General features: G+C 36.3%; 1 protein-coding gene across 1 annotated transcript in view; it reads right to left on the bottom strand.

Annotated features, from left to right (window-relative positions):
• Positions 1–21709, bottom strand: part of LOC138705174 (juvenile hormone esterase-like) — a 58330-nt gene that overhangs the window by 17888 nt on the left and 18733 nt on the right. The window contains exons 5-8 of the mRNA XM_069833879.1: positions 19480–19661; positions 10157–10316; positions 5949–6136; positions 1616–1772 (exon numbers count right to left, since the gene is read on the bottom strand). Of these exons, the coding sequence (XP_069689980.1) occupies positions 1616–1772; positions 5949–6136; positions 10157–10316; positions 19480–19661 (687 nt within the window). The remainder of the gene's footprint in view (positions 1–1615; positions 1773–5948; positions 6137–10156; positions 10317–19479; positions 19662–21709) is intronic.

Here is a 21709-nt window from a genome sequence, read left to right as displayed (position 1 = left end):
GAGAAAGATAGGCGCATAATCCGCCGATCGGTTAATGAGGTGACAGGGTTTGAGTGAATTGTCTTCATTTGAGATGTTCTGTTACCTGTATCTGTCCTCAATTTTGTGTATTTGGAGCAAATTTACAGCCGTAACATTTCATTATACGTTCTTGTCATTTAAGTCGAAGGAAAATATTTGGCATCTCTTATTCATATTATTAGGATAGAGTCACGTTATGACAGAAACTAATAACAACAGAAATGTCCACTAAACCTGATTTACGATTTTATGTCAGTATTTTGCTTGTATTTCCATGTTGATGCAATCAGGTATACAGTAGGTGTTGGGGTTGATTAAATTTTTTAATTCTTGATACAACTTACCACATAAAAAAATTATCCTCATTTTTCATGCTTCTTATATAGTTAACACGTTAATAAACTGATATTCTGCAAAATTCTGATTGTTGCTTCCCTTCTAAATATTTTGAAAAAACATATATGAGTTTTAAAAAGCAGCGTCGAGCGTCGCTACCAAAGTGATTATTGGTGTCATTGGCCTACAGTTTATTTAACAATGCATTTTAAACTTCTGATGCTGTTTAGTAGGCCTAATAAAATCGTTGAATGATATTTGAAAAGCAATGGAAAAAATATTTCTAATGCAGGTATAGTGCACTGTCTGACGATTATATGCGGAAATCTGTTCGGGAATGCTATGTATATCTTAAAGCAAAATGGATACTCAGAATAAGATTCGAACTCCATTCCTCCTGAATATGAGGTCACCATATTGTTGCGGAACTAATCCTCTGAGCTTCAAACGGGATCGATGCAGTTTGAACTGTAATACAATACCTGTACGTACTCTCCCTGGTAGAACTCTTGACTCAACCCGTTGCAGAAGATGCGACGAGCAAGAAACGCTTCCTCACGTCTTGGGTTTCTGCCATCATGGAGAATTGCTCCGAATCAACAGACATAATACGGTTCGTTCTCTCATCGCAGCTTCAATCCGTCAGAATGCTTCCTATGAGGTTTATGAGGAGGTTGGTTGCGTCTCTTCTGATGGCTCTACTAGAAGGGCTGATATCATCATAATTGATCGGCAGAAGGATAAGGGTGTCATTCTTGATCCCACAATCCGTTTTGAGATGCATGAGCAACAGCCACAAGAGGTGTGTCGTGAAAAACAAGTCATATATGAGCCTTGTTGTCAGCATCTTGGAGCACAATACCATATTACACATTGGACAGTTTTTGGGCTCATGTTCGGTGCCCGTGGCACGATCCCACGTGAAACTTTAAATCAACTTAAACAATATAAAATTTCTGATGCAACGATTGATGCCATAGGATCTCACGTGTTAAAATCATCCTTAGCTATAATTAGTAATCAATCATTTATACCCAACAAAATTTTTATTGTAAATGATTTCCTACGTTTTCTTATCTTAATGTTTTTTCTTTTTCTTTCCAAATGTCACAAAATTGTTTTGTTTACTTATTATTCTTTATGAATTGATTAGTAGGCCGATCTATCGAACCCTTATTTAGGGCGGCTTTTGTTTAAACAAATTTCATTCATGCTGTACTAATTACATACAAAATCGTTTCATTATTCATTAACTCACCCAGGCTAACTTCGCCATTTCCGTAATCGGCTTCTGGTGTTTCAGAATATTTTCCACGATAAGCAAACTTGTACAAGTAAATAGGGCTGTGGCCAGCTTTCTTGTGGAGTTGGGCGGCCTTGTTAACGGAGTGTATGAAGATTCTGTCCGAAGCCATCTGAAAAAAGAGAAACTGATGTTTTACATTACGTATCAAATTACGTGTCTCCCATTGTAACAAATTCGATCCCCGGTGTACCTCTGACATGTAACTTTTGTTGGACAAGCCCGTGGTCCAGGTAACATCGGATTTCCTGCAGGAGCTCTAGTTCCCTGTGGCATTTCAATATCATCATCTGATCTCATCGTAAGTGAGGCATAGACCAACCTTCTATGGCGCACCCTGGGCAACGACTCTTTCGGTAAACTGATCTACAGGACTGGTTCAATATGGGTGAAATACGAACAGTTAAGTGCCCGCCATTAATATAAAACTTTTAAACCACTATTACCTTTGGCTATTTCGTGTTCCACAATACTTATTAAATGCCCTAATAGATTCATTTGTATCGTTAATATAAACAATAACATTATCGTGAGTTTCACTTACTAAGGCAGGGACGCAAAACTGTGCTACAATTGAGCCATACGTCATAAGTCGGAACGCGTAACTCATCCCTGCCCTTCAACCCTCGCGTCATTGTAGGGTAGGGGAAGATAATGTATTCAGTATGCCTGCCAAAAGTCACAGGAAGGCTCCGGCCTTGTGGACGGGGTAACAAACTCTTTCCCCATGCTTCCACCCCTCTCTTCCCCAGTTCTGCAACCCTGTACTAAGGTTTCTTTTGTGAATAAATACAAGGTAGACTATTCTTCATGTGGACTGCATATCGTATCTCCGCTGATGTGGTAAGTGCTGTGTGATTAAATAAAATTTTTTGAGTGGTGATTATGTTACACAATACTTATAACTTTTTCTTACACTTGATAGAGGTTACCATGGTTTCCTCTGTGGGATATACCTACCACGTACTTTTTTTTGTTTTTGCTTTTTTTTTTTTTACTTTATTTAAAGTCTCCTGAACTAGAATGGTCATATCACGACTTTACTATAGATATATCATTTAGCCTGAATTTCGACGTTTTCTCTAACCCGGAGACATTTGACGTCCCGCCACGACCTGGAGAGCTCTCTCTTCATCACGATATCCACAGCGCCTGCCCGACCGTCGAAGTGCTCTCTTACCAACCGACATAATATAGCGACAGGTGAACACTTAACTCCTGACAAAAGCCCCATCTGTCTCAGGGCCCGACATTTAAATTCTCAAAATTGACCGATGTATCTCGTATGCAATGTTGCAATTATTACGATGGCTGGATTACTGAAATTTATGTACTTCTAGTGTAAGAGGTTATGAGTCTGTTTTCCGTTGAAATTGGGTACCAACCCGGCATTGGCCTCTATTACTGGAAATATAATTTTATTAGATTGAGGAAACCAGAAAAAATTCTCAATTCGGTCGGCCGACTCCGGGGTTTGAACAAGGGATCTTCGAAATACGTGAATTTTATCGTTCCCGATTGTGACAGATTTTATCGGCGATAAAACTGAAGAGTGTGATCCCAAAACTCGCTCAGTCCATTTGGCCATTTTTATGATTTATAGCCTACATACAGTATGTCCTGAAAAAATATTCCAACATTTAAACAGGAGGTAATAACCATTAAAACAATAAATAAAAGTCCTACAAATATGGGATCTAAAATTAATATTTTGTGAGAAATGAGCAATTGTTTACCATCACTGTAAGAGCAGCATATTTTCCACTATGAACTGTTTGACAAGAAGCAAAATAATGAAATAGAATGCAACGGTTTGTCACTGTGTATTACACAGCATACCGTTTAAGCAGACGGCAATACGTTATAGTTTGTAACCGTATTATTTACTGTACGTAAACTGAATCCACACTGCAGTAATTATTGCTGTACCAGTCGGGTAAGTTCGTTTCGTATGTGTTGAATCAGATTTTGTTTTGTTGTAACAGTAACATGGTTCCTAAAGTTAATATCTTCTGAGAAATGAGAAAAACGTTTACTATCACTGCATCTTCTATTATGAGCTCTTGGGTAGGGTACAAAACATGCTCCTATTTTACAGATACGAAACAAAAAAATGGTGACAAACGGTTGCGTTCTGTTTTCTCATTTGTTTCTTGCCAAAGAGCTCAGAGTGGAAGATATGCTGCTCTTACAGTGATGGTAAACATTTCCTCATATCTCAAAATATATTAATTTTAGGACTTATGTTTGTGGGACTTTTATTTTTTGTTTTGATGCATACTACTCCTCTCTCAATATTGGAACCTTTTTTTCAGAACAGCCTGTACTTATTATTATTATTATTATTATTATTATTATTATTATTATTATTATTATTATTATTATTATTATTATGTTTGAGACCTCTATCATATTTTGAGCTTGTTTTCTTCCAAAACAACGCCAATCTTTTCTAAAAGTTTGTGCTACTGTGCACGTCACTTGAAACTCGCTCAGTCCGTAGACCTCTGGACAAATAAACAAGCTCAGTTCTTTCTTAAAAATAAACTGAACGCGTTTTCGGATCATACTTTTCATTTCTGAATGTGATTACTAAATGGAGAAGAAAAGCTTTCGGCCTATGTAGTAGGATTCATTCATTCATAGTGTTCTACCCAAAGCCAAGGCTTCCACTGCAAATCCAGCATTCTCCAATCTTTCTTATTTTTGGCCTTCATCTTAATCTCCGCATATGATCTATTTTTTAATGTTGTCTATATTGTGACATCTTCTACTGTCCCGAACTTCTCTTCCGTTCACCATTCCTTCAAGTGCATCCCTCAGTAGATAATTTATTCTTAACCAATGGTCCAATCAATTTATATAACTCTTTCTTAACCATTGTTTTTCTCTCAAACCAAAAGTCCAAGTTCCACAACCATATAGAACAACAGGTAATATAACTTTTTATAAATTCTAACTTTAAGATTTTTTGGAAGTAGAATAGATGACAAAAGCTTCTGAGCCGAATAGTATAAGACATTTCCCATACTTATTCTGCGTTTAATTTTTTCTCGAGTGTCATTTATATTTGCTACTTTTGCTCCAAAATATTTGAATTTGTCCACCTTTTCAGAGAATAACTTCCCGATTTTTATATTTCCATTTCCTAGTATACTACATTCTTGTCACGAGACATCATATACTTTGTCTTTTCGGGATTTACTTCCGAAACATATCTCATTACTTGCTTGAAGTAAAATTCCTGCGTTTTTCCTAATACTTTGTGGATTTTCTCCTAACATATCTACATTATCCGCATAAATAAGCAGCAGATGTAACCCGTTCAATTACAAATCCTCTCTCTTTTTCTGCGCTTTCTTAATGTCGTATTCAAGAGCAAAGTTAAAAAGTAAAGATGATAGTGCATCTCCTTGCTTCAGACCGCAGTGAACTGGAAAAGCGTAAGACAGAATCTGACCTATACGGACTCTGCTGTATGTTTCACTGAGACACATTTTAATCAATCGAACGAGCTTCTTGAGAATACCAAATTCAATACGAATATTATATAAAACTTCTCTCTTAACCGAGTCATATGCCTTTTTGGAATCTGCAAATAACTGATGTACAGTGTCCTTATACTCCCATTTTTTTTCCCAAATATCTGTTCGAATACAAAAAATCTTATTAATAGTCGCTGTATTACTACTAAAACCACATTCATGATCCCCAATAATGTCATCTACATATGGAGTTAAACTTCTGAAAAAAATATTAGACAAAATTTTGTACGACTTCAATAAAAGTGATAATTCCTCGAAAGTTACTACAGCTTGTGTTTCCCCCTTCGTAAAGATAGGCACAGTTATGGACTCCTTCCATTGTTCTGGTACCATTTCCTCTTCTAAATAGCAAGTACAAGCATATAAATTTCACTAGATAATGCGTGTCTACCATCTTGTATTAATTGTGCTGGAATTTCATCGATACTTGAAGACTTCTACTTTTCATCTTTTCTATCGCAAAAAACACTTCATTTGTATCTCAATCACTTCCTTTTCTTTTTCTATAATGATTTCGGCAACCGTAAAAGACACAATTTGATTTATTGACATACTGTTATCAAACTGATTTCAATACAATGTTAAGTTCTCACTTAATAATGAATCAACTTGTAAGATTGTGCAGAAATGCAAAACAAACTCCCGCCACTCAAGTTGCAATCCAGATGACGTAATAGCTAGTGGAAAGAGATGGAGAACATTCTCATACAGTAGGTCAACCTATATGTCTTACCGCCACATACCTTAACAAATGTTGCGACGTTGTCTGGTGTAACTGTATGATTGTTTGCAAAGTAGAATTCAGTAATCTGTTTCCATACTGATGGGATGAGAGAATCATTAAGACTTAATGTCATGAAGAAATCAGAGTAAGCCTCAGCGTCAAAATTGTTGTTCAGGTTGTCCAAATCCGTTTGATTGAGAAGTAAACCTGTAACATGAAACAATACCTCGACTGTAATTAATTGATTATATAAGAAATAAAAATTATTCATATAATATGCAGTATCAGTGTAAATGCAATATTCACAACAGTGTCGGTATGTTAACAAAATCTCTGAAATTATGAATGAATGAATTATTTAATTACTCTGGTGCAGTTAAGGTCATCAGGCCTTCTCTTCCACACCACCAGAAATACAATACAACTACAAGAAAATTATACATCAGTGCAACTAATCTACAGTAATAACGAGTGACAGAATGAATATGACATAAAAAACAACTGAATATACAAGTATAAATTGATAATAATAAAAATTAGTCCAACATATTAAATGATGCAAAAAAAAAAAACAAACAAAAAGTGAAAACATATACAACAAATACAGACACAAAATAACAGTGTCGCTCAGCATTATTATTATTAACTAAGGGACAATAAGCACAAATACAAGAGAAAGGGTTAATCTAACAAAAGGAAATTATTGCCAAAATACTAAAGATAAAAACTTCGCCATTAATCTAGCAACTTCTCAGAAGCGGATTTCGTGAGATAAAACATACTTTTCTAATTTACTTTTAAATTGTGACAGTGTTCTGTAATCCCTGACGTCCCTAGGTAAAGTATTCCACAGGCGAGGCAATGATACAGTATAGGAGGATGAGTATAGGGAAGTTCTGTGACAAGGAATGGAAAGGAGGAAGAGATTGATGCTGATTTCGTGAAGTAGTTAGGAACTGAAAGCGTAAAGACAAGTAATTTGGAGAAGAGTTATGTAAAATTTTGTATAGAAGTGAAAGAGCGTGTATGATTCTTCGTTCTTTTAGACAAGCCCACAAGAGCAGCTCAAGAGACGGTGTTACATGGTCAAATTAACGAATATTACAGACGAATCTTATACATACATTATGAACACGTTGTAATCTCTCATTTAAGTTACTGTAGAACTTAAGTTAGTTAACAAGGAATCTCAGTAATCGAGATGAGGCATCACGAGTGTCTGTATAAGATTCTTTTTTTAATGGAAGTGGTAGAAAGTGTTTTATGTGCTTCAAAGGGTGGAGCAGCGACAATATTTTCTTGCATGTATGAGTAACTTGAGTGTTCCAGTTAAGATCATTATCCATAAAGATTCCCAGATTTTTTTACTGTTTTACTGTATTTAATAATTGTACAATTAAGCATGATGCTAGGAAAGTTTTTGCAGTCTACAATACTAAGAAGACGATGACCCATCACTATTGCCTGAGATTTCTCTGGGTTCAGCCTCAATCCAAATTTATAAGCCCACGTCGAAATTGAGTTCAAGTCTTCATGAAGTCTTTTTATTGGGTCTATTATTTCGTCAGGATGAAAATGGTTATATATTTGTAAATCGTCGGCTTACATATGATGTCCACAATGTTTTATCATTTTAGTCAAGTCATTACCATATATCATAAACAAAAGAGGTCCAAGTACTGAGCCTTGTGATACTCCGGACTTCACGACACGCCATTCTGAAGATAAAATACCTGCTGTAACACATTGTTGGCGTTCGGAAGATAGGAGTCAAGCCAATTGACAGCAGTGTCAAAAAGTTTAAGTTGTCTAAGTTTATATGAGAGAAGTTCTGTGTCTACTGTGTCAAAGGCTTTACTAAAGTCAAGTAGCACCAATAATGTTAATTTTCGTTTATCGGAGGCTTGGCATACATCCTCATTGACTTTTAAAAGTGATGTAGTCGTGCTGTGTCCAGTTCTGAATCCTGACTGGTAGTCGTCAAGTAAGGAATGTTCGGTCAGGTAGTTCGTCAGTTGTTTATTTACAATACGTTCCAGAACTTTTGATAGAGCAGGTAGGATACTGATGGGTCTATAGTCATTTGGACATGACGGGTTTTTAATTTTGGAAAGTGGGCGGATAAGAGCTCTTTTCCAGAGAGTTGGATAGGATAAAATAATAAGAGAAGCTCGTTATTATGTGTTTCATTGTTGTTCGTACTTCATTTTCTGTCACATAAGAAAAATAGAATTTGTTTGTCGTCGAGGGCGGAGCCCTTATCACGTCATCTATTGTTAACTGTTTCTCAGTTTGGTCGAGGGTTAATGACTGTGATATCATGAAGTGATCATTTAGAGTTTCAAGCTGAATTGTGATGGTGTCACTTTGAGGTCTGGAATTTACAAGTCCTATAGTACGTAAGAGTCTCCACAGTTTGGAAAAGTCAGCAACCTGAAGTAATATGTCTTGGAAATGTCTGAGTTTAGCGTTCCTAATAGCTTGTGTAGTCTTGTTACGTAGATGTTTATAATAATCATATGAAGTCTGTACTGTCTGTGCGCAGCATCACGCTCTTTCATCATGGCGCGTATGTCAAGGGAGAGCCAGGGTGCCGGACGCTTCTTAACACGCTTTGACATCAGAGGTGCATGCTTGTCATATAGATTAATAATATAAGAATTCAACCGGTCTGCTTTCTCATCTACTGAGTGTAAAGTCCATATAGATTGCCAAGGAATTTTTGCTGCGTCTGAGTGTAGTTCAGTCTCGTCGATACGTTTTAAGTCGCGATATGTAATAAATTTTGATTTTGGTTTAGGGCATTTCAGGGAATATACCAGGTATATAATATCGTGAGATGATATTCCCAGGGCTGCACACTGCCCATGCGTTAGTACTCTGTCCGTATTATTGGTAACAATCAGGTCTAGTAGGGATTCAGAAAACTGTGTGTGGTGAGTGGGCTCGAGAGGGAGGACTGCTAAATCAAGAGCCTGAAACATTGTCAGTAATTGTCTCGTGTGGATTGAAGATGAGACTAGTAAATTTGTATTGAAGTCGCTTAATATTACGACATGTTCATAATCTATAATAATATTCAATAAGGATCTTTCAATTTCTACAATATCGTTAACTTTAGGTGGTTGGTAGATAACGCAGATAATACATTTTTGGAAATTAGCATTAATTTCTACGAATAACATCTCCGGTTTTCCATCATAATTGCCCGGAGTCGCATATATAATTCTAGGATTTAAGTATGGCCTAACATAATTGCAACACCGCCTCCCCTTTTATTTAAACGATCATTTCGTAATAATATATAACCGTCAATGTGGATAAGATTTGTAGGAAGAGTTGATTTTAGCGAAAATTCAGAAACGGCAAGAGCGTGCAAATTTAGATTCGAGAAAATAAAATAAATTTTCATCGTAATGAGCTGTAAAACTTTGAGCGTTTATATGTGCAATCTGAAGGGACGAAGAATGCTTTGCAAATGCTGCAGCGAGGGTGTTTGAGGCCTGAGGGTAACGGAACGGGTTCTCGTGTTGGTCTGCACTAATGTAAGCAAAAATTGTATCCATTGATTTGTACTATCTACATATTCCTCCTTATGAGAAGTAACAATGATATTACATACCAGCTCTCAATTCTACAGACCTATTCTAAGGAAGAATCTATAAAAAATAATAAAAGAACGGAACTAACTTGTAGAAAAACAAGATTTTCATGCCGAACAGGATTATTTTCTATTTTTTTTTCAAACTGTTTGTATTTTATTGTTCACACAGAAACTTGTGCATTTTGTTAAATTGAAGATTCCCTAGATATTGGCTTCTGAACATAAATTATTCTTGAGAAAAACTACGAATTATTGCAATGAAATGGAATAAATTAGTAATCATCCAACATTATTAATTACAAGAGGAGCACTATATAGCATCAACCTTAAGTTAGTTATGAAGAAAATAATTTCGACAGTCTAACGAGGATTGACACGTTTCTGTTAGGAATAATCATTTCATTTAAGTTATAACTGACACGATATAAATTAGTGGATAACGCATCAGCACGTAGAGCTGAAAATCCGGGTTCGAATCCCGGTTCCGGAGAGAAATTTTCTCCGTTCTACCCATTCTTCACCATATGGTAATGCAGAATTCCTGCATGGAAATATCATATGTAGGCTACTTCGATACAGCATACTAATACGATATAAATTGTTTAAACTTCGTGATCAAATACCAGATGTAAAAAAGATGCCTTCCTCAGAGTTACATCCCAGAATCCACGGAATATGGTAAAAATCTCCAGACTTCACCAAGTTGAATACAGAATCCGTGACGAAAGGTTCAGGATTGGCTGCACTTTCCATTTCAATCACTGGTCTGAATGTCTCTCCAAACTGTAAATTAACATAAATTTGCATGTTTTGTGAGCAAGGGAAATATTATTTAGATTTCAAACTTTGATATTCTCTTTATACAAAAAACATATATAAAATAATAGCTATGGAGAAGAAATATATCAGACTCAGGATAGTGATGGATATCTAATTTGATTAAAAACGAACCATTTGCATTAGATACGTTGTAATATCATTCTGTACAATTAAGTACCAATTGGAAAGTAATATAAGAAAGGAGAACTTTAAGTAAGATATATATTTTGATGTACCGAAGTACATATGATATTTCCACGCAGATATTCTGCGTCATCACATGATGAAAGAGAGATGGAACGGAGAAAAATTCTCTCCGGCGCCGGGATTTGAACTCGGGTTTTCAGCTCTACGTGCTGATGCTTTATCCACTAAGCCACGCCGGATACTATCCCGACGCCGTTTAGAATCGTCTCAGATTAAGCTCCATCTCTTGGGTTCCCTCTAGTGGCCGCCCTCTGCACTACGTCATAGATGTCTATGAACGCAGGACCGAAGTCCATACATGTGTTGAGGTGCACTCAGATGAGTGACTGATTGGCCGGGGTCCGACGGTATGGGCGCCGTCTTTAAATCACAAAGTGATTTATTACGCATATCATATATATTTTGATGTACCGAAGTACATATGATATTTCCACGCAGATATTCTGCGTCATCACATGATGAAAGAGAGATGGAACGGAGAAAAATTCTCTCCGGCGCCGGGATTTGAACCCGGGTTTTCAGCTCTACGTGCTGATGCTTTATCCACTAAGCCACGCCGGATACGATCCCGACGCCGTTTAGAATCGTCTCAGATTAAGCTCCATCTCTTGGGTTCCCTCTAGTGGCCGCCCTCTGCACTACGTCATAGATGTCTATGAACGCAGGACCGAAGTCCATACATGTGTTGAGGTGCACTCAGATGAGTGACTGATTGGCCGGGGTCCGACGGTATGGGCGCCGTCTTTAAATCACAAAGTGATTTATTACGCATATCATATATATTTTGATGTACCGAAGTACATATGATATTTCCACGCAGATATTCTGCGTCATCACATGATGAAAGAGAGATGGAACGGAGAAAAATTCTCTCCGGCGCCGGTATTTGAACCCGGGTTTTCAGCTCTACGTGCTGATGCTTTATCCACTAAGCCACGCCGGATACAATCCCGACGCCGTTTAGAATCGTCTCAGATTAAGCTCCATCTCTTGGGTTCCCTCTAGTGGCCGCCCTCTGCACTACGTCATAGATGTCTATGAACGCAGGACCGAAGTCCATACATGTGTTGAGGTGCACTCAGATGAGTGACTGATTGGCCGGGGTCCGACGGTATGGGCGCCGTCTTTAAATCACAAAGTGATTTATTACGCATATCATATATATTTTGATGTACCGAAGTACATATGATATTTCCACGCAGATATTCTGCGTCATCACATGATGAAAGAGAGATGGAACGGAGAAAAATTCTCGATTCTAAACGGCGTCGGGATTGTATCCGGCGTGGCTTAGTGGATAAAGCATCAGCACGTAGAGCTGAAAACCCGGGTTCAAATCCCGGCGCCGGAGAGAATTTTTCTCCGTTCCATCTCTCTTTCATCATTTAAGTAAGATGTTTATACGAGGATACTTTATAAAACATGCGAACTATATTATATCAGTCAATAAACCTGCAGGAATAGAAATCTACTATAGGCCTATGCGATTCAAGGTCATTGGAATGTGCTTCGCAATGCTAGTTTCCGGGTACAGGAGGCAATGGGTAAGGTAAATTGAAATAAGCGTAAACAGAAATCATTGTTCTACTATGCACAAAAGGAAACAAATTACATTACTCACAGCCAACACCCTTCAAAATAATCCCCGCAAGGCTTCCACATATTTTTGCCAACGATGATGCAGACGTTGGATACCATCGGCTGTGTGCGATTAGTCTAAGTGTACCACCTCTCGTCGAAACACTGTTAAGATATCCTCTCTGTTTGCAAACCTCTTCCCACGCAGCGGCTTCTTCAAATGCGGAATGAGATAAGGCAACGCACTATCACACAATGCTTCTCGTAGTTCAGACACTGACGAGTGTTTCTGCCACAAAGTACTCCAATTTTCACGTATGACCGCTTTCAAATTTACTTACATCCATCTTTGACACCCCCTAGCATACTAACTTTTGTGTGTCCGTGTGCTGTTAACTAACCACCGAGTCCCTACCACGCCGCAGCGGAGAAGTGAAAAATGTGTTCCCAAATTGAAGCAGCAAAAAGCCGCCATTTGTTTGGTAGAAAACGCACGGGACTTCGAAACCGCTGTTTGAATACGTGTTGTATTGCGTATCCAAAAGCTAGTTGTTTTTGTTTAAAGGAATAATACTTCCTTTGCGAGATACCTTTAATACCGTGTTTCTGCTCACAGCAGAGATGCTAGGTTTTCTGCGAAAGAAATCGGGATATCAGAAGCTGATTCAAGACATAGATTTATCAACACTTTATCATAAGATTTATAGCAGTTTTCTGCAAAGTAGTGTTTGCGTGCTTTTTAATGTAATAGGCCTATTCGCCTCCGTTAGAAACACTAAAACACGAAGGACACACAGTACAGTGAACACTATAATATTTGTTTCTTTTATTAACCACGAATTTGTTTTAACAATTCTCTACTAAATTAACTTTGCAACTTTTCTTTTTTGGAACCGGTATTGCAACGGTTTCACTATCTGATGATGACTCCATTAATATAGTTCACTAAACTTTAAAACGCAGTAACTATACGTGTCTGTTATGAGTGTAAAATACGATATCAAAACGATATATTTTTTGCCACTCAACGCACTTAACATACACAATATTTACTATAGTGTGCGACGCTGTTATTCTCGGCGTGTCTCCTCCTCTTTGCTTACGTCTTAGGAAGTGAAGGCTCTATAAAGTCTAGGTAGGTAGTATCGTTCGCCATTTCTGTTCTTTCGTTGCCGAGCTACCAGACGAGGAATCTATTTCCCACACCGTTAAACATTATCGTGTCGTAGCTCCTATGATAATAAATCAAACGCACTGTAATTCAGCGAATAATTGACCAGCAAGTAACGTCCTCGTGTGCTTTCTGCGAACGCCAAAGAAAGAGCCAAAATAGCGGGCGATTATATTAAGTTTTTATCGAGCTTTAGGAAATGCATAACGTCAATATCAGCGAATCACAAGACGCACACGTTTAAATGTAGCCGACCTGCAACGTGGTTGGCTGCCGGAAATAAGAGCGATGGGACTATAATTGCGACAGCAGCGACTAGGGACCGAAACGGATTAATCAACAATGAGGTAGAACTAGAGGAAGTTTTATTTTTCGAGTTTGTTTACCTTACGACAATCAGCTGGGCATCTCATAGACGTACTAAATATCCGCGGATTACCCCTATGTTTGCAATGTTAACATTTGAGTCAATATATAAATAAAAATATCGGTTAATAGGATATACAAACATAATTTGTCTAAATATGTTCTAGGCTAATATCTGTAAAATCGGGATTTTTGTTAATCCCGACTCGCTTTAATCGGGCTTCAACCAGGAAATTGGGAGAATCCCGCCTAAATTGGGATATCCGCAAACCCCGGCTGTCAGACTTGCATCATTTTCATAGGAACTCTGAATGTGAATATTCATAACCACGGTCAATAAAAGAATTGATATCAACTTTTTAATTCAATGTGCAGGTAAAACTGCTCTATGAAGTCAAAAAGTATTTTTATTATTATTATTATTATTATTATTATTATTATTATTGGTGGTGGTGGTGGTGGTGGTTGTGGTTGTACTTGTTTCATTAATCCGTAACTAAGACAAGAATTACTTTCAATCAGTTACTGTGTATTAAAAAAAAACTAGCCGTACCCGTGCGCTCCGCTGCACCCGTTAGAAATAAATATAAAGTAATTACATAATTAAAATAGGACGTTTGATCCAGGGAACATTCGTGTTTGATAGAAGGATAAATCGTTTAATATGTTACTTAATTTAAATTGCATCCAAATAATTAAAATGCGATCATTTTGGTCCAGAGACACTCATTTGGTGCAATGACAATTCCTTTAACCTGTGTTTAATTTTTATTACATGCAACCATAGTTTAATGAAGATTGACATCATTTAGATTTAATGTGTATATTTTATTTTACTTGTTATAGGTTTCCATTGAATTATGGTAATAACTTAATTTTAACCCTTGTTTTCTACGTATTCAGTAAATGGCGCTTGGCCCACTATGGTTCTGAACCCTTCAAATAACTTAAATTATATTACATAATATTACATATTATATTATATTATATTATATTATATTATATTATATTATATTATATTATATTATATTATATTATATCAGAAGTTACTGTAATAACATTATAGTATTATGTCCATCTAGAGAAACTATACTTTCCAATGGTGAAATAATAATTAATTATACAAATCGGTTAATTTAGCTTCCGATATTACTTCATACAAACACAGAAACATTCTCTGTAGGCTATCTTTCATAGCTTTCGATTGTTGCTGTCCAAGGCCCCTTATAGACGAAGTCATTTGTTTTTTAATTCATTACACTGCCTTAGATGGCAGTTATTTTAATTTTAAAACTCATTTATCTCATTAAATATCAGTCCTATCAAAAATTTTTAAGGAACAAAACGTAACGAAAATTATTTTTAAAGAACCTTTTGTTATGTAACATTTTTCACAAAAATCAATCATAAGCGAGATATTTCGATTTATTTAATTCAGGCCACCTTGTAACTCCCCTTTTAAATAATGTATTTTGAATGCCATATAGCCTAAAATCTAAGTTTCAACGAACTTAATTTATATTCCAATTTTCATCGAAATCCGTTCAGCTATTATCACGTGAAAAGGTAACAAACATCCAGACAGCTAGACATACAAACAAAATTTTCAAAAAAGCGATTTTCGGTTTCAGGGTGGTTAATTATATATGTTAGGACCAATTATTTTTGGAAAATCGAAAATTACCAGAAAAATTTCGGCTACAGATTTATTATTAGTATAGATTAACTTTTTATAATTTACGCAGTTTCTGTATCTTTAAATTCGGTGAATAATTATTCATGAATGCACTGAAACAACAGCTGTTTGAAGAAAATGAATGATATGGAGTGGATGAAGGACAATAACAATGCATAATAACGTAGTTTGAAGGTAACAACTATCTTCGAAATGAGTTGAAACACTGAATGATTCATTGTAGGATAAAAATTCTCTCTGCGGATTGCACCTATCCACTTTCGGTTAAGGAAATCTTTACTCAGAGGAAACTTGAAGCATAAAGAGTCACGTGACAAGTGCAATAGTTTGTCTTCTGTAACATAAAATGGAGAAAAAATCATTGTACAAATTAAGGATTAACTAATCAATGAAATATAACATTTCTTCCTTCTTTATCTTTACATCCGTGTACATTGCTGCAATTAAAAGCAACACACGAAAGAACCATAAATTACTTATTCAGCTCAACGAAACAAATGGCTGCTCGTCGGCTGTTCAATTTGGGAACACAAACATGAAGCGTCTGACGCACGCGGCTGACGTAATGCGTCTGACGTTCACGGCTGACGCATTAGTAGGTGATTCTTGAAACGTCTGATGTGTGCGATCTTTTGGTAGTGAGCGGACACTTGCACAATGAATGAAAGCGATTTATTGTTGTATTTGAAGACCTAACATTGTAATATGCAAAGTTCCAAATTTTCAAATTTCATTTTATTCAATCTAAGGGAATATGACACTAAATTGTCTTTGACGTAGCTCAACTGTAAATGGCTCATTCTTGCGCATAAAGACGGTGTTCTAGGTATCTCAATATGCATTTCGCATTTTCATCAATATCTCAGAAAGTTGTTTTTTGCACTTAGCACATTTAGAATGTTAGGTCCTCATTTGCTATTAGAAGAAAATGAAGGGGAAGAAATTCTGCTCCAACAAATAAATGAGAGAAACGCTGAAGTATATCCCATATTTAGAACAAGGCGGAGGAAGGTTTTTTACAACACTAATCAATCGGCAAATGTTACAAGATGACAAGATATTTCGGGAGTTTTTCAGGCTAAACATTTCTCAGTTCAACTATGTTCTCGATCTGATCAAAGACGATCTTAAGAAAGATTCTTCAAGTAGATATCTGTACCTTGTAACTCTTGACGAAAAGTTAGCCATAACATTGAGATAATATGTAAATTAAAAATGCTTTATAGTAACATTGTAGTAATATATTTAATTATTTTTCTTGCAACATTAAAATGTAACAATGCAAACACTGTAAAGTATTGGTATAAACTCTAGTAATTTAATCAATTATTTTTATTTTTAACACTGGAAAACAATTACAGTGATACAAAAGTTGCCGGGTTTCAAATCCCATGTAATCATACGAGTAACAGACGGTTGAATGATTGCTGATGTTCAAAGTTGTTCATGATCATGTCATCCAACTACTAGTGCTTGTTGATGCTGAAGGTTTCGGTGGCAAAATGAAAGGATCTCATTTTCACCTCATGAATCAAATTTGATTTCAGCTTTTTGACGGACATCGCAATCAATGTCATCATCGCGATTCTGATTCAAACTGTCAATGATATTTTTCTATCGATGCGCCTATCCTCCAACAAGAGTGTAATTTTTACGTGGTGTCTTTGGCGTTTACTTGGTGATCGAAGTGAATTCACCGTTCTGTACACATTCTCTGTTGAAGTATCATTTGTGATTAGAGAAGTTGATGGTGCACCAGCGTCCTCCGCTGCAGTGTTTCCATCATTAGTATGACGTCTTCTTGGGTGCTTGTATCGTCACATTGAATATTGGATATGGTTTGTGAAAGTAAAAATAACAATTTAATTGTTAATTAAGTTACTACACTTCACAGTTTATCACGGTTTAGACTTTATTATGAACTAGAACCTAATGAACCACCACCATCTAAAAATCTTACACCACTTGCTAGGGGTGATGGTTTTGCGAATATTGATGGGTTTTATGTGCGAGATTCATTTACGAAATATTTCAATAGTCACGCAGGGGTAGTACTCTGGCAAAATTATCGTATTACTAGAACTCACTAAGCTAGTTATTTACACATTGTACATGTTTACAACAATATAAAATAATGTGTCACATAATACTAATAAACTATATAAATTTATTATAGATAGATTATATTTTTCTTACCTGATCTCTTGACAATTTATATTTCTTTCCAAGCATTGTGTTTAAAGAACTATGAGTGAATTTTGAATAAATTCTCTCAAAAATCACAATTCTGTTTTTTTACATAACATTACTATATACTTCCCTCTGTTAAAAAAAATACCATCACCAGTACGGTAGCGGCACTTTTTAAGTCCATACGCCAATTAAATGTCCCGTGGTGCTTTAAATTCCAGCTGCGACACGTTCAGTTTTGCGCTGTTTTCTCACACTTTAAATTTTCAGCATTTTCATTCATATAAAATCATCCTTGCGACGCAGATTTTGTGATAGACAGTTGAAACTTGGTATTTAAGTTCATGGATATGCAGTGAATAAAACTGCTTCAGTTTATTTATTTTTTTATTTTAAGAAAAAAATATACACTATTTAAAAAAAATTCTAGCTTATCCAATCAATGTACAAGGAAATCCAGGACAATTTAAATAAGTATGCATGTGGCGAGGCTATGCACAAATTATGAGAACGAAAATAGAAAATTATTACGCAAGGGACTTTTTAATTACCCGCCCCCCCCCTAAATGTAAACTTGCCCATAACTTGTGACCCATGAGAGTTACAAGGTCATTTTTTTGTGAATTATTTAGATATATTAGTATATATCTATGGTACAAGTTTGAAAAATCTAGCTTTTATAGTTTAGAATTTCGTAATTTCACTCATGGGTACCCTTAACAATTTGGTCTTTGTAAACTGGGCTTGCGACATCAAAGATGCATGGAAACTTCGACAACATTTCGACCAGTTTATCTTCCTAAACGATAAATAAAACTTTTGCTGCAGATAGTAGAGGCTCTTTACCACTACTGTTGACGCAAGCAGCTGACGCAGCAAAAGAATCATTTCCCTAACATCCCATTGTAGCAGCGTAGTGCGTCACACGCAATCCGTCAGCCGCGTGCGTCAGCCGCTTCATAGGAATTACATCTTAACACTCTCTGTTAACACTAGCGCCAGTGAGCGATCTAGCGGTTATTTGGTGAGTCTATGCTAGCCACCAACAAGGTCCACAGACTTGCGTCTAGAGCCCAACCATGGATAAATATATATACATATATATATATATATATATATATATATATATATATATATATATATATATATATATATATATATATTTATCCATGGCCCAACCATCAAAAACTTCCACTTGAGTAAGTAGTTAGAATTTCACTCACCAGGTGGCAGTGGTGTTACAGTTTTCGTATTAATAGAATCTTTTGGCGCTAGATGGCGGCAACACTAAAGCCGAAAATAAGTGACTGTGTTTTTGCTCAAGTTAAAAGTTATTGTATTCGTGTTAAAATGGGGAAAAAATTTGTTTTCAAGGATACTGATACCGCAACTGTAAGAAAGTGGTTCTGCTAGTTCAGAATTTTACGAACGCTGCATGCAGGCTCTTGTTCATCGCTAGAAAAAAGTCCATAACGATTTTGGTGACTTTGTGAACAAATAACTGTATGTAGCTGAAACCTCTAACTATATCATTGTGCTTAGTTTCCATGAAAATAAATAGCAGACATTACTTTCGGACGACCCTCGTACATACATATAAAAGTTGCAGAAAAGTTTGTCATTTTCTGCACCAACTTACAGTGAACTAATAATTTGTAGATAATGCTTTGGCTTCAGAAAGTGGACTGTGACAATTAATTGTTCAAGAAGACGTGATATAGACCATCCTAGGCGATTACAATTATGACGCTACTTTGGTTTCAGATTATTGAAAGGTTTAATTATTGATTTGGTATAAAGAGAATAGAAAGTAAACTAGCATAGTTACCAGTGTATTGTGTTCCAATAATATACAAAATTGGAACTTTTATATAGGCTGTAGTCAATAGCTCTGCGATCAGAAGTAAATTACGACATACCTGTTTACTAACGAGTAAGTTGACATCCACATCCCGCATGCAGTTGATAACAGCAGACGAGTTGTCCACCGGACAATTCAGTAGTTCAGCTTGTTCCTTTGCGAGGGCCAGAGGATCGGCCACTGGGATCATTCTGGCATCAAAATTAGTTCCGCTCTCAGAAATGGCAGCGTGAAACAAACCTTAAAGAAGAGACGAAATATTGAAGAACTTCAACAAGAAGAAAAACGCATATTTGTTGCAAAAAATGGTTATTTTGAATACATAAGCAAAGATTGTAAGAAACCGAATTCTCATGGTCGTAACTTCACAGATTCCTCATTCAAAAATAAGTGACGGACGATGAATTTCAACTCTGCTATGAGAATGTCAAATCTATCTCCTATATAAGCACACAGTATACTTCCGAGTTCAAACAACTTTTATCAGTGATTAACGACCAGATTAATGATAGGTGTAGCAGTACTCATAAAACTTGAATCACGAAGTATGAAATGCCCGAATTTTCGACTTCCCTTTCGGAAAAGACATTTTATTACAACTTCCTTAGAATATCATTTCTTTCAATAGTTTCATTTCGTCTAAAAAATGTAATGTCCAACAGAGAACTAATGATAGGCTCATCAATATCGAATTGCTAAATCTTCATTACAGACAGGTATATCAATTGTATTAACTTATAAAATATTGATAACTGAAACTGACCAAATATTTGCAGAACAAATGAACACGGCAGAAATAAAAACAATAATGAAGTTAGAAGAAGCAATTAAACTTGCAAATATTAGAGTCAGACACAATTCAAATATATTCTGCCCAGTAGCCCATATTGATGTCATCTCCTCTGTAGCTGCCGAGGAAGGGAGGAAGCTCTTTACCCTCTGTACGTCTTTTTTTCACATGTATGACAAACATTATTATGCGCAGTAGATCATAATGACATTATCTCCTCTGCAGCAGCTAGCGGAACGGAAGAAGTGGTGTTTCCTCTGCACGTGTTTGGTTCGGGTCTAATCTTTCAAGTCATACTGGTCTTCCATTTGCCTCTTTTAAAGTTCTGAAAATGCGGGCGTCGTAAACTGCACACCAGAATTTGCTGCCTGGATTTCGGTCATATAGGAACTGCACACCAACATTTTCTACCTGGCTTATGGTCATATGGAAACTGCACACCAAAATGTTTTCTACCTGCTTTGCCGATATTATACATATTTTTAATTTACCAAACTATTTTAATTTTGTTGGAGATGGAGCGTTTGTTTACATGTTAGTTCGTAAACCAGTCACTTGGTAGCACTGCACTTTTTTTTTTAAATTCGTCAACTTTTGGGTACAGTATCGAAATCTTGGGTGATCTCCCGACTGTTCCTAAATTACTTTTACTTATTGCTGAGATGTAGTTCATTTATGATGCTGCACTCCCGTCATAACCAGGATGAACAGCGTGAAAACAAATTTGACAGATAACTATGAGGAGAGGAAGAAAGGTGTACGATGTCTTGTGTAGTACTGAGGGTTATAAGTTCCTAGTTTTGATACATACACATTTTGATGGGAATGTGCCTGTTTATAAATTGTTTCAGCGAATCTCCTAATGATAACTGGGATACTTTCCACTTTTAGATCTTGATGTATCTCTTCGTTTCTTGTGTACCACCCGCTGTTATGAATTACACGTAATACTTTATTTTGTACAACTCGAATGGGATCTAATGTTGTCTTAGGTGCGTATCCCCATACTGTAGAACCATACAAAAGCACTGACCTAATCAGCAATTTATAAATTGTCACTTTTTTAGATGTTGACAATGCACGTGTTTTTAAAAGGGGATACAGTTGTACCATTCTTGCTATTGTTTTTGCTCGTGTATTTGCAATGTTGGTATGCCATAACAGACGACTATCCAAATGGAGCACTGTACTGTCCACGATATGACGTGATTTACCACAAGAGCACTCTCAGTGGTTGAGACCTACTTCGGACATATTATAATAACCTTGGTTGTGCAATAGTTTTTCATTTCGTTCGAGATGGAGCGTTCGTTTACATCTGAAAGTGAACGGGGAAATTTAGTGCTGGTATATGAGGTCTGTAAATTGTATAAAGCCCAGGAATTGAAAAAATATGAAGTAAAGTGGAAGTGTTAGAAAATGTAATGCGAAAATTTATAGCTTGTTGAACAGTATAAAAGTTATTATAGAACGCGGTGAACGTAACCATGTGGTGGAC

This window comes from Periplaneta americana, chromosome 8, assembly GCF_040183065.1.
Source record: "Periplaneta americana isolate PAMFEO1 chromosome 8, P.americana_PAMFEO1_priV1, whole genome shotgun sequence".
Taxonomy (NCBI): Eukaryota; Metazoa; Arthropoda; class Insecta; order Blattodea; family Blattidae; genus Periplaneta; species Periplaneta americana.
This window is presented reverse-complemented; position numbering and strand designations above follow the sequence as displayed.